Source organism: Gouania willdenowi, chromosome 9 (assembly GCF_900634775.1).
Source record: "Gouania willdenowi chromosome 9, fGouWil2.1, whole genome shotgun sequence".
Classification (NCBI taxonomy): Eukaryota; Metazoa; Chordata; class Actinopteri; order Blenniiformes; family Gobiesocidae; genus Gouania; species Gouania willdenowi.
Window position 1 is genome coordinate 17,968,345 of NC_041052.1, and position 13,494 is coordinate 17,981,838.

Genomic DNA, 13,494 nt, shown 5'->3' on the forward strand with positions numbered 1-13,494 from the left:
TGCTTATAGCTCTGATTAGTAGCTTATCAACAACATTCAAACAGTCAAGATGGGACTAACGGTTGAATATTTATGAATATTTTACTAAACATAATTCCTCTGTGATCCCCTCCTGTCTTGTTAAGCACAGAAATAAAGCATGTACTCTCCTCATTGGTTTGTTCAATTGATATGAGGTTTTAAAATGGTGTTAATTACGTACTTGATCCTAATATAGCGAAGTTTGGTTAAAATATTCCCAGCGGTTATGGTGTTAGGCTACATTTTTCAAAGGTAATGCTTGTGTGACTGATTTGTCACCCATCCCCAAACTGGTCTTTGGTAAGATGCTTGAGAAACCAACCGTAGACACAACACCTGAACCAGCTGAGCTGAGGAGAAAGAGACAAAATACCTGGATACAGGCTGTCACAGACTCTCTCCCCCTTTCTTCTTCTGTTTTTTCTGAGAAATTTTACTACAATTTCTTTTGGGTTTTTTTGGCATGCTGCGCATCCCCTGGAAAATTCAGGCACCCCCCAGCAGAGGCCCGCCCCACACTTTGAAAACCCCTGTTCAAGGGCAGTGGTCCTCAAATTATTTTGGCTCAAGTACCCCCTTTTTCATATTTCTGAATCAAAATACCCCCTTTTTCCGACTACAACATTTTTGCTTAGAAAACGAATTTTTATTATTTATTTTTATAAATAAGTGGAAACACTAATTGTATTTTTTTTTTTTTTTTTACTGCAATTTAGTTTAACTAGATTTATATTTCACAAAGTGAAAGTATAGAAATACCATTGTTTTAGATTGTGTGCTGATTTTTTGTTTGTTTTTTTTTCCCCAAAGAATAAAAAACAAATAAAAACATTTCAAAAATCAATTTTCTCCTGAATAGATTTATTTCCATAGTTTCTGGTTGTCTCACACCTGACTCTGTATTTGTTAATTTTCCACTCTCTCTCTCTCTCAAGGAGTGCCATCTAGTACCCCAAGGGGTACACGTACCCCCATTTGAGAAACCCTGTTCTGCTCGCAGTTTTCACCAGTCACATTATTATTATACTGTTTTTGTTTTGTTTTTTCCGCACCATCCACCAGGTCACATCCCAGATATTAAGCAAATGGATAATGATGTTGTGTCCACTGCGGTGTGATTTCTGGGTGGTGCCGCTGACTGTAATGCGCCTGCGCGCCGCCTTGTGACGGGGTGTCCTATGTTTGGGAGTTTACTGTTGTAGTTTTAATCACGATCACAGCTCTGCCCGGACGATTGTTGATTGATACATTGCTTTTGTATATATTATCCATCAGTATAAACTACCAGTCATGCTTGGGTCGTCTTTTCAAAATTTTGTTTTTAATTTTAACAACATGAACGAGAGGAACACCGTCTGCAGCGGTGACCTGCTCATGGGAAACATCTCATTCGATCTGACCAAGAAGACGAAGATAACCTCCATTTCCATAGCTCTGAGCGGAAAGGCGTACGTGTACTGGTCCACTGGCTCAAGCAAAAACAGAAGGACCCACTCGGCCAGGCTGACTTTTTTCAACTTTAACAACGTCCTGTTACAGGAAAACGGCGGTAGGAGATTAGGAGTCTGCTTTGATGGGACGGAACATGGTTAAACATGGCTGCTTTATTATTGTTTTGCAGCTGTTGCAGACAGTACAACCCTCCTAGCAGGCACTCATCTATATCCGTTTTCATGCCAATTCCCACACGGGTAGGTACTGACACGGTCTGTCATGTTTCTATCTATTGCACTGTGGCAGGGTTTCTCAAAAGGAGGTACGTGTACCCCTAGGGGTACGCGATGGCACATCAGGAGGTACTTGGGAGAGAGAGAGAGAGAGGAAAACTAACAAATGAAAGCATTAAAAAGTTGGGATTTTACAATGTTGATTTTTAGTTAAAAATGCTAATCCTACTAAGGCCACTCTTTGCATAGGCAGCGCCCCTCATTTGCCAGTTTAGGTCACTTGATAGGTGCACCACGTGACTTAAAGTTCCGTCAGTTGTATTTTAGCTCGTATTTATTTGGCCGTGGCTATTCATACACCGCCAGTTTAGGTGCACCACATTTTATTTCAGCTAACATTTATTTTTAGCTAACCCTTTTATTTTAACCCTAACCCAGGAAATACCCTCAAATGTTTATTTCTTTTTATATGTAGTTTTAAAGGTGGAATTTGCCATGTTAAAATGAAAATATATATATATATATATATGACAAAATGAAAATATATATATATATGACAAAAGTGGGATTCGAACCCACGGCAGCAGAAGGAAGGCACAAGTGCAGTGCCGTATACCACTCAGTCATCCAAGTTTTATTTCAGCCCTATCATGTTTAAAGGTGAAATTTGCCTTGTTAAATATGTTAAAATGAAAACATTTTTATGTCAAAAGTGGGATTTGAACCCACGTTAGCAGAAGAAAAAAAGAATCCTCGAGTGCAGCACCTTAGATCACTCAGCCATCTTGATACAGCTGACATACAGGCACATTACGTTTATGTATGTAGGTATGGAAACATATCTCTAGACACTTTCTACTAAATATTATCAGCAACTCACAAAACGACAAAAACACACAAAATAAGAGAAAAATATACTGAACAATAAAAAAGGAGGAAGTGTCTATTAATACAGAAATGTATCAATAGCCCACAGGACTATGGGTACATTTTCATTGTGTCAGGATGGCCCAGTGGTCTAAGGCGCTATAATCAAGAATTCTTCCATCCGCTGTTGTCGGTTTGAACTAGCATAGTAGCAAATGTATAATTACATATGCATGAATGTTCAGGGAGCACATGCAAACCTCTGACATACTGTCAGCCAGTGTATTTCTCTGCCCATTCATTACTGGTTTTTAACACTTGTTTTAATCCATCGTTGAAACACTAGTGTCTGATCATATCCACTGCAGACTGGTCAGAAAAGACGTTTAAAAGAGTCACTGCAGTCAAGCTTTTTGTCCTGTGTTTAAATTTAATGTTGTCATTTTTTGTGTGTTTTTTTTAATTCATTACAGAGATTTCCCATCCACCTTTCATTCTAGTAATGGACACATTGTCTACAAAATGAAAGTCGCTATCAACAGACCGTGGCACATGGCCAAGTCATTTGAAACTGAGTTAAACCATGTCAGCCAAATTGATACCAACAATCCGGAGCTGCAGGTAAGTGAAAGTTTTTATAATTTATCAAAGCTGTGGTGGTCTCTCCCATGCTGATTTCTGTAGCCTTCGTTGAGGAGTATTGATTTATACTACATTATTGAAACATTTACTGCTCAAAGTCAGCCTGATGGGTCTCGCATCATGTTTTCGACAATCCAAAACCATCTTTGAACTGATCTCTAAATTATGTGGCACATCTGTTTACAACTAGGGGTGTTAAAATCGATTTAATGATTTTTTTCATCTTTAAAAATGTTTTTGTTTTTTTACATTTAATCAATGATTTTGTGTATTTGTGCAATATTTCAGTGATTACAATGCTTTCAATATGTTGCAATGTTACTGGATGCACTTTATTTTATGATGGTAGTGTGTAACACTACATTTTCTATTTTTTTAGTGAAAATGTGCAAAAAAACACTAATTATAAATAATAGATAGGATGTTTGGACGCAAATAGTGTTTACTCAAATCTGTCCTCTGAATGATCAATATCTTCTGATGAACCTATACAGCAACTTGATTTTTCATCTCTATGTTTAATTTTGATATTAACTGTGTAGAATATCGTGATAACATAGTCTCGTGATACGTATCGTATTGCAACATCCTTGACAATACTCACCCCTATTTACAACCTGGAAAAATCTGTAATTTCATGCCACTAAATCCGGGGTGACAAACTCATTTTCACTCGGGGGCCAAATATGGAGCAGTCTGATCACAAGTGGGACTGAGATCTCAAACAAACTCATTCTTTCATGAGTTAATAAACTCTGCGGTGGGTGTCTTGGAAAATTCTGATAAAGAAGCCATCATTAAATCACTAAAACCACAACAGAACTAGGTTAGCGTTTCCAGTGACAGAAAGCTTCCCTCTAACTTCCTACAGGAGCGCTAGCTAACGCAACCGTCTCTTCGTGTGTCCTGTGGTTGGTATTTATGAACTTTAGCCCATAAGCTCGGGATAGCAACCATTATCTGGCAATCCCCCCCGCCCCAAAGAACCAAACTGACACTACTCCCTATTGGAAAATGTCCCTTCAGCCTGACAAAGAGTCCTCTGTCAGTGCGTGAGCGGAAACAGTTAATGAGTCATACCAACAAACCAGCATCAACCGCTAACCCGAAAACACATGGCCAGTCTCCCAACAATCAAAGTCTAAACCGTACTAACAAAGAGCCACACCAGACCACACAACAAAGCCTATAGATAGGTTTCCGATGACGCCACGAATTTCCCTCAATTCCGTAGTCCGCCATGTTGTCACCTTTCTTTGTTTACATCCTGAGATGATACATTTTTGTCCCCCAAAGCTTTCAAAATGACAAAACCAGATGAAAAAAATAGCCAACAGGAACAATCTATCTACAGAGATAGTTTGAATGCAACTTGCAAAGCGAGATATTTACAGAAGTTGAGTGAAATAGACAACAAAGATCCATACGAGATATGGAAAGGAGAATTTGTGTCTAACGTAGATACGTTCTCGGCCGTTTTGTATCCAGACATTGTAAACTATCTGGTGAACAGTGTAAGTGCCTTCTCATTGGATGAAATGAAAGCATACAAGTCTTTAAGGGCGTATATAGCAACAGGTGCGTGTGGACCTTTGACAAGCTAACAGAATCATTTTTGCTGGAATAATGTTTTTCACCTTGTCAATATGAGGCTTCAAAGGTAAGATGACGTATTACTGTACGTTTCCATTGATCTGACAGAAGTGTTGATAACTTTGGTTGTTGGATCGTTAAATGGTTTATACGGCTTCAATCGCAAGAATTAGAGCTTTCCAATGACGTGCAGCCTGAATGACAACGTCAACATACGAGTTGTGTATTCATATGAAAACATAAAACATCTGTAATATACACTTGCCTGTGATGAAATGATCGCTACAGACTTTATAGTGTCGCTTTTCTGGGTCAGGTCAGAAAACGTTCCTGTTGATGATGGCTAGTCATTTGTTTCTCCGTTCCGTGGACAGACGTTCTGTTTGTTCTGCTTGACTAGTTATTCTTTTAGGAATGCAATAAAACTGTCTTGTATTTTCCCCAGGCTTCGCTCTGTTTGAGCAACCCCACACAACGCATGTATGCGGCATGACACACGGCTAAAATTGGGTAAACTTGGGTTACCAGTCAAGGTTACAGTAACACAAGGTGGCGATGCGCGCAGGGGATCATGGGTAATTTGAGAAACAGAAACCTATCTATAGCACAAACAGCATGCAGTTTACCAACAATCCAAGCGCCAACAACAAACGGACCAAGAAATTGCATTTGCTGATAATAAGATAACTTCACCTGACAATCCCCCACTTGTCATGACCCAGCTTGAAAGGTCACAACAACAATAAAGGGAGACAAGATCATGAGGAAACATTCAAGGAATCTTTATTGTTTAATTACGCAAAATGAAACATTCAAGTTATCAAATCAAATGAACCAAGTTGGTCGGGATTAGACCATAATATCTTCAATTCCATCAATGTAAACCAAATTAAGCCGAATTGGGCCAAATTAAATATTTACATCATGGAGTGTGTATGTCAGTAGTGTAAAAGGTGCATGAGTGAAGATAATGTGGGTGTTATAAGGTGTAAACAAAGCTAAAACCTAACATATCAAGGTCAACCCAAGGTGTGGTGTGTAGCTGTGTGGGGGTCAGAGGAGAGGGTGAGTGAAGGATTCTGGGAGCTTAAATAACCTTAACACACTGGGCCCAGGTGTGTGACATTACCCAATCAGCAGGCTGGAACCATGAGCAATCAGCACAAGATGCCATGGGCATCATAGTACCTGCACTAGTCCTTTATATAACAAAAATGTTTTTTTTTTTATTATTGCACAATTGTATGGCCATTGAGACAGACATCGTATACTGTACATGTAAAATATATTTGTTTAGTTATGCACTTTTGTAATGAAATTACATGAACAAATTCTAATTAATTAATGTATACATGTTTTTTTTACTATTATTACTATTTTACAGTAACAAATAGAATGTTCGTGATGAAAGAAAGTGATTTAAATGTAATCTCTAGCTATTGAATAATACACTAGTATAGTCTGTGCACTGCACACAATATCAGCTGTTAAACAACATTTCTGAGTTAAAAAAAAAAAACCTCTAAACAAACCAAATCAAAATGTTCATGCTGTCCCACATGATAGAAGTTTAATACGTCGTCATTTGGACTTTAGTTGAGTTGTATTAATTTGAATGTGTCTGGCTCCTATAGGCTCCTCTCTTAGGCTCCAACACCATGACACCGAGCTGGCTGTGGTGTACCTCAGGTCCAATCTCATTAACAGCCAGGACGGAGAAGAAGGCTTTCAACTTTGGTTGGTTTGCATTGATCTGCTCGTATGATAAAAATGAGCTCAGATTATGAAATGGTAGCTAATGCATTTTAACGTGTTGTGTTTTTGTCCACCAGGTGAAAGAGTGAAGCTATTCTGTGAGTTTAATAATGCCACATCTTATTCATTAACTCCGGTGGTGAAGCTACACCAGAAAATCACTTACTACACAATCAACAGGGGTACTAAGCTCCTGTTGATAAAAAAGATGTCATCAGTGACTGGAAGAGTTGTTAGCGCTCACACATCTGAACACACTCAGCTCGCTATCACCATTCCCACAACGGGGACACTCACCATCTCCAACTGCCACATCCTGGAAGTGGAGTACTTGGTGGAGGTCAGTACTGGACAGCAAACAGAAAGAAAACATTAGTACGATATTAAGTTGTGGTTGTACGTACAATCTTTTCTCTTTTTTTGGGTTTCCTGCAGGTCAGCCTTCATGTTCGAGCCTGTAAAGACATCACGGTGCTGTTTCCCATCATCCTGTGCGACACTCCTGTACAGGCTCAGTCTGAAGTTTAACCAGTCACTACCTGTTGAAACCTGTGCGTATGATTATAAAGCAAAAGCCATTAACTGTGACCGTTTACAACTAACTTCAAATAGTATTTTTGCAACATATATTTATTTAATTTGTAATGTAACTTTTTTTTTACTGTTTTTTTTTTTGTATTTTATATGGATACATGTGTTTTTTTGCAACTGTATGTGTCAATGTCTTTCTCGCCTAATGTTATTGTTGCATTGCTTTTAAACACTATCTCTCATTGCTTTTTAAATGGATTGTATTTGTAATCGTGACTTGTTTGTTTTCCACAGTGAGTGAAACTGTTACATCAACACAAAGCTAAACTTTGTTTATACATCAGAAGTTTTTATTCTGATTGCATGCCGTCATAATTGATTTAAAGGGTTTTAACAAAGTAAAACATTCCAGAATACGTTTGGAAAATTTTCCATGGTCCGGGGAGCAGAGATGGTTTTTCCCAGCTTCACGTGCTGCTTCCTGTCAGACAGGAAGTCTGTGATCCACTTGCAGGTGGAGTCTGGCACGTTCAGCTGGGAAAGCTTGTCCTGAAGGAGAGCTGGGATTATAGTGTTGAAAGCAGAGCTGAAGTCCACAAACAGGATCCTGGCGTAGGAGCCTGGGGAGTCCAGGTGCTGGAGGATGAAGTGGAGAGCCAGGTCTACAGACCTGTTGGATCTACAAGCAAACTGCAGGGGGCCTAGGTGGGGGTCGGTGATGTCCTTGATGTGGGAGAGCATGAGGCGTTCAAAGGACTTCATGACCACAGATGCAATCAACCATTATTACATTAATATGGAGCTGAATTTTATTGTGTTAGTGTCAAAATTTAAAATTTATTCTAAAAAGATGTCGGAAATCCACTGTTTACGATTTTCTAGAAAGGAAACATATATTCTCGTCAAGAATAACATGTTAGTGACGTTTATCCTGAAGTGTTTATAACATTATACTCTTATTATATAAGCTTGTGATGTGTTTGCATACAGTTGTATGTGGTAGAGCTTAACATGGCTGCTGACCAAAAAGAAAGCACCCACAGAGAGCTTTACTAAATGCTTGTTGCCTTATAAAAACACCACTGATGCATTATCTTTAACGTATGAATGCCTTATATTGAAAACATTTCAGATAATGTTTCCACAAATGGCCATTTTACCTATGCACTGGTACTTATGAAGTTACTGTTAGAACATTTTTCTATTATTCTTTATTTAATAAAGTGTAAATCTTGTCACTCAATAGATAAATGTGTTCATTAGATACCATGTTTATCGTAGCAAACACCTCTTGCCTTAAACATTTGGATGAAACAACCTCTTGTATTTTTTGCCTGAGCCTCCCGGTGTAGTTTTATTGCATGTGACCACTGATTTTATTTCTCAGAAGGATGTCTTTGAGTTGTAATAACTTGTTTATTAAACTATAGAAGTAAAGCTCTGCTTGATTTTTCAAAATGTCCATGAATTATGCTCAAGTTTAATGGTTAAACAGCTGTAATAACATCATTTACATGGATTAGGCTCTTAAAAATCATTCTGCTTTATTTTGTTTTATTTTAATTCTCTTTGTGTTCTGGCATTTTAGATTCTAGATCCTAGGTTCCCAAAGTGGGGTACGGGTACCCCCAGGGGTACACAAATTGTCATGGGGGTACATGAATGAAAATTAAAAACACTGTGACAACATTGGAAACTAGATTATAAATAGTGCAGCTAATGCTATTGCAAGGCTCATGTTAGGTTAATGCTATTGCTAGGTTAACGCTAGGTTAAAGATAATGCAAAGTCAATTAATGCTACTGTATTGCTAGGCTAATGGTAAAGTTAGGTTAAAGCTAATGCTAGGTCAATATTAATGCTAGAATTAAGGATAGCTAATGCGAGGCTAAGCTAAAGCAGGATGATATGCATTTTCTTCAGGAAATGCAAATATTCTAGATATTATTATTATTATCATGTATTGTTCCTCAACAGGATAGGTAAAATTCAGGGACAATCTTAACTGTAGTTCTACATTTTATATGACATGTTTATTAAATGTGCAGGAGAAGTGGAAAGTTTGGGAACTACTGTTCTAGGATTTTGCATTATGTACATTTTTGCTGAAGGTGGCAGCAGGGACGAGGTTTAATGCGTCTTTTATGAGGCTGCACTTTGCCCAGCAGCTCTACTAAAAAAAAAAACAATAAAGATATGTTTATTTAAAAGTAGTCAATATAACTAAAATGTAGTAGGAATGTTAAAACTGGGGGGAAAGAGGATTTTAAAACTAAATCACATTGATATATCTACAGTTTACCTTTTCACCTCAATAAAATAAAATGAATCTAATATGAAAATGAAACATTTATCCTTTTACACAAAATAAACATGGTCTTAGCTGTATTTAAGCTATACAAACTACACTATGACACTGGTTAAAGTTCAATATATTTGCTTTGTTAAAGGTTAATGTGGAGCCTTCTCTGTACACTGAATGGTAGTTAAACCACAGGGACATCATCTCTTTTTAAGGGCGTTCTCATACACATTTCAAGTGTGTTATATGTTTACAAGAAAGGAAAATATTGGTGGCAATATCAACAATATCAAACACATCTGGGTTAAAGTTTATATGACTTATATATTGAAAACAATCAGTTCAGCAGTGATCTTTTCCTGCTCCTTGACCTTTTTCCTCTTTTAGTTTTACCAGCCTTCAGCGAACATGCGGGCAGCACTTGTTGCCTAGTCTTTGAGTGACCATTTGGTTGAATATTACCAAGATTACTGTGTGTATCAGCTGCAGGGACACACCTTGTAATAAATCAAACCTCTGTCCTCATTATCTCACTCCACTCACACAGTCAGTGCAGGCGACCGCAGCATGAACACTATTAAGAGCTTTTCAGTGGGATATAATCCCATTAACAAACACAATATCTTCAGCAGTGGTGAAGGCATCAATGGACAGGTTACTCTGGAGTTGTCTAAGGACTGTCAAGTCAAATCGTTCTGCATAAAGCTGAAGGGGAAGGCAGAGGTAAAATGGACTGAAAACCATGGAAAAAATAGCACGACGTATCACAACAAAGAAAAGTACTTCAGCATCAAGCAATTTATTTTTCACACAGGCCAAGGTGAGTGAACAGATTAGTTCTCTTTTAGTATATATATATATTTTTTGTACTACATTTTCAAAATTTTACATAACATGTATCACACATTAACAAACTTCAGTCTTTCCTGACAAATTCAACTTTTTAAATGAATGATTATGCAAAGAAGCTGTTAAGACGCACACAGTTTGGGATCAATCGATCAATTCAAAAGACGTCATGTGTGTAGAATACAATCAGTTTGTATGCCCAGTGAGGTCAATTTCAATTTCCCTTCGACTGATTTCTATTTGGTATTGGCTTCTTTTTGATTTATTCTTGAAAATTCAGCTTTTATCACATTTTTGAAAAACAGAAAAAAGCTCATTAATGAAATCAACTTTATAGTCAGATTTTTTACCTTTTGTATTTAGTTTAATTGGCTATATTTATATTATATTTTTTGACGAATTAAAGAACAAAAGATCAGTTGTTTGGGATTTTTTTTTTTTTTTCTTCATTCAAATTACTCAGAAAAGACACGAGTAAGAAAATAGATCATATCAATAAAGTATGTTCACAATAGTTTTTGAATTTACAGAAGCAATCATATCCATATAAACATGAAACATTCACATGGCATTGTTCCAGTCGTTCCAGTACCTATACGTTCCAATTCACCCACTTGCTACAAAGCAAACTATAACTTTTATTTTGTGTTTTTTAGGCAATCAATTGATCAACCAAGGCTGCCATGTCTACCCATTCAGCTTTTACATCCCGACACAGTGAGTTCTAAACATATTCTGTGTTTTAAGGATTGTCCTGGCACTCTTTCAGCGTTTTCAACCTACATGAATTGTCTTTCCCCACAAACAGAGAACTGCCATCCTCCTTCAAAGGAGCTCATGGAAAAATCCTTTACACACTGGAAGCAAACCTGAGCAGGTCGATGAGACTGGACAGCAAAGCGAAGGCAGAGTTTACCCTCATGCACAAAGCTAACCTGGACAGTGATCCAAGGCTGAAGGTATACCCACCAAATATACTAACCCAGGGGTCACCAACACGGTGCCCGTGGGCACCAGGTAGCCCGCGTGGACCGTGTGAGGGAGCCTCAGGAGCTATCGTCACCTTTGAGTTCCATCTAAAATCTGATTTACTTTCCAGGATTCAATCACACAAAGATAAATACTTATGACAGATGTAGTTAGTTTAGTAGAGTTAAATACTGTTGCACGTGATAAAGTTTTATTATTAAATTACCATTTATATATGTTCATTTTCACTGAAACATTGTGACAAATGTTTTTAAGAGTGGCAAATTGGGTGTATGGTCAGTGGTACGGTTGCCGTACCAACAACCCCCGGTGTTATTGGTACATTTACCAAAGTACACGTACGTAGCGTCTTAGGGTCTCGTTTAGAGTTGGAGTTAGGTTATAACCCTATATCGCAACAATTTTTAGGGTTAGGGTTAGTTAGGTTTAGTCTTAGTCACGTGACCTAAACTGGCCAATGAGGGGCGCTGCATATGGATAGAATGTCGGTATATTGATATGGCATCCGTACGGATGGCCACTGCCTATGTTATATATAATATAATATGTAAGATACATTTTTAAAAACGCAAAGGGGATTTTTGTAAAATACGACATTTGTTACATTTTACAATAGTGTTATGTTAGTCAACTAGTGAAAAGTTGGAGAATAGGAAGATGATAATTTTCTATGAAATGTAATGAAAATGAAACAATTGCATAAATTAGGAGAAATAAAGTGTTTCCTGTTGAAACCTCAATTCATGTCTGATGAAGGGCGGTCAGCCCGAAACGTTTTTTGGTGTCAATTCAAAATCAAATTGGGAACTAACGACGCAGTTGTGCGGACCTTCTTTCTTAGCTTCCTGTTGAAACCTCCACCTTTCCTACCTTTTAAAGTTACTGATAGCCTTCCTTATTATCTTAACCTCTAATTAAATAAAACCGTGAACATTTGGTATTTAGGAAGTGCTTTTCTAACCGGTAGCCTTTTGGACTATACAGTACCAAGTAATTCATAGTTTCAGAAAGGTTGGTGACCCCTGAACTCAATTAAAAGAGAAAAAGACATTAAGCAGGCTACTTGAACGTTACCTGTGTTTTTCCTTCTCCTATCAGGCTCCACAGCACAGCATTGTTGATAAGAAGATGTCTCTCTTTAATTCAGGGTCAGTCAGCATGGATGTAAACATTGACCGTACAGGCTACTACCAAGGTATGTTAGATCATTACTGAATATACTTTCAGCCTGTAGTCTTATTTTTCTGTGGAGCACTTCTATAAGAAAGATAAAACAAAAACTAATGAGGCATACAGCAGGAAAGACAACACTCACTGTGTTGGATTACATATTAATTGGTACATTTCTGTTTTCCAGGGGAAGGGATGAAAGTGGTTGCGTCCATTGAAAACCGGTCATCTCGTGAAATTAAGCCCAAATACAGCCTGAATGCGAAATACAGCTACTTTGCAAAGAGCAAGAGAAAGATCCAGTTAAAAGAAATCCTTAAAGAGGTGGGAGAAGTTGTCCCTCCCTCTGCCAGTCAGACTGTGACCAAGATCATCCACATCCCTCCTGAACTACATGTGTCTGTCCATAACTGCAGCATCCTGAAAGTAGAGTACAGACTCAAGGTGGGTGTCTGTCTTTGAAAAGGGCATAATGTACAGAAAGGGTCCCTGTCTGTGAATATTCACTCTTTTCTACTACACAGGTTTATCTGGACGTCAAATATGCTTCGGACCCAGAGATTAAGTTCCCCATCATCATCCTGCCTGCGATAGCGAGACCTGAGGTGCAGGATTCGGACTTTCCTGCCTCTGGTTTTGAGGCTTTTCCACAGCCTGACATGTTTGGAGGACCGAGTCTCTTTCAAAACCCAACAGCTACTGGTCCTTCAGCTCCGCCTCCTCCTTATGAGACCTATGGGATGTATCCATCTTTGGGTGGTTTCAACCAAAACACTTATCAGTAGGAAATCCAATGATACTAAAAGTTAAAATGACTTTTGTGCCTATAAGTGGCAAACACAAAGGCACATGTTTTTATTTAGACATTTTCAAAGAATCAATACAAGTCTTGTAAACGGGCCGCTCAACAGGAATACTTTAAAAAGTAACTAAACTCCTGTTTTCTCGGAGGGAATCTCTATGCTATGCTATGCTATGCTATGCTATGCTATGCTATGCTATGCTATGCTATGCTATGCTATGCTATGCTATGCTATGCTAACTAGCTACTCACCACTCAGTATACCTCTCTATTCACTCTTCTCTCAATCCAACCTACTCATCACA

At 38.0% G+C, this 13,494-nt stretch overlaps 2 protein-coding genes across 2 annotated transcripts; both read left to right on the top strand.

Moving 5' to 3' along the window:
• The first annotated feature begins 1,190 nt into the window (after positions 1-1,190).
• LOC114469685 (arrestin domain-containing protein 3-like) lies at positions 1,191-7,635 on the top strand. Its single transcript, XM_028457426.1, has 6 exons — positions 1,191-1,570; positions 1,643-1,712; positions 3,029-3,176; positions 6,425-6,527; positions 6,623-6,885; positions 6,981-7,635. Exons 1-6 carry the CDS (start codon positions 1,312-1,314, stop codon positions 7,071-7,073), a joined length of 936 nt encoding a protein of 311 aa, XP_028313227.1. The 5' UTR covers positions 1,191-1,311; the 3' UTR covers positions 7,074-7,635.
• A 2,280-nt stretch (positions 7,636-9,915) lies between these two features.
• On the top strand, positions 9,916-13,328 carry LOC114470024 (arrestin domain-containing protein 3-like). The gene is made up of 6 exons (XM_028458006.1): positions 9,916-10,198; positions 10,884-10,944; positions 11,036-11,186; positions 12,316-12,412; positions 12,575-12,831; positions 12,912-13,328. Exons 1-6 carry the CDS (start codon positions 9,946-9,948, stop codon positions 13,170-13,172), a joined length of 1,080 nt encoding a protein of 359 aa, XP_028313807.1. The 5' UTR covers positions 9,916-9,945; the 3' UTR covers positions 13,173-13,328.
• The last annotated feature ends 166 nt before the right edge of the window (positions 13,329-13,494 follow it).

Bases quoted from the DNA above. Each gene is read 5' to 3' on its own strand.
- LOC114469685 (XM_028457426.1), top strand. From the start codon at position 1,312: ATGCTTGGGTCGTCTTTTCAAAATTTTGTTTTTAATTTTAACAACATG. The intron at 1,571-1,642 runs GTAGGAGATTAG...ATTGTTTTGCAG, and splicing joins CCTGTTACAGGAAAACGGCG to CTGTTGCAGACAGTACAACC. The intron at 6,528-6,622 runs GTTGGTTTGCAT...TTTGTCCACCAG, and splicing joins GAAGAAGGCTTTCAACTTTG to GTGAAAGAGTGAAGCTATTC.
- LOC114470024 (XM_028458006.1), top strand. From the start codon at position 9,946: ATGAACACTATTAAGAGCTTTTCAGTGGGATATAATCCCATTAACAAA. The intron at 10,945-11,035 runs GTGAGTTCTAAA...CCCCACAAACAG, and splicing joins AGCTTTTACATCCCGACACA to AGAACTGCCATCCTCCTTCA. The intron at 12,832-12,911 runs GTGGGTGTCTGT...TCTACTACACAG, and splicing joins AAGTAGAGTACAGACTCAAG to GTTTATCTGGACGTCAAATA.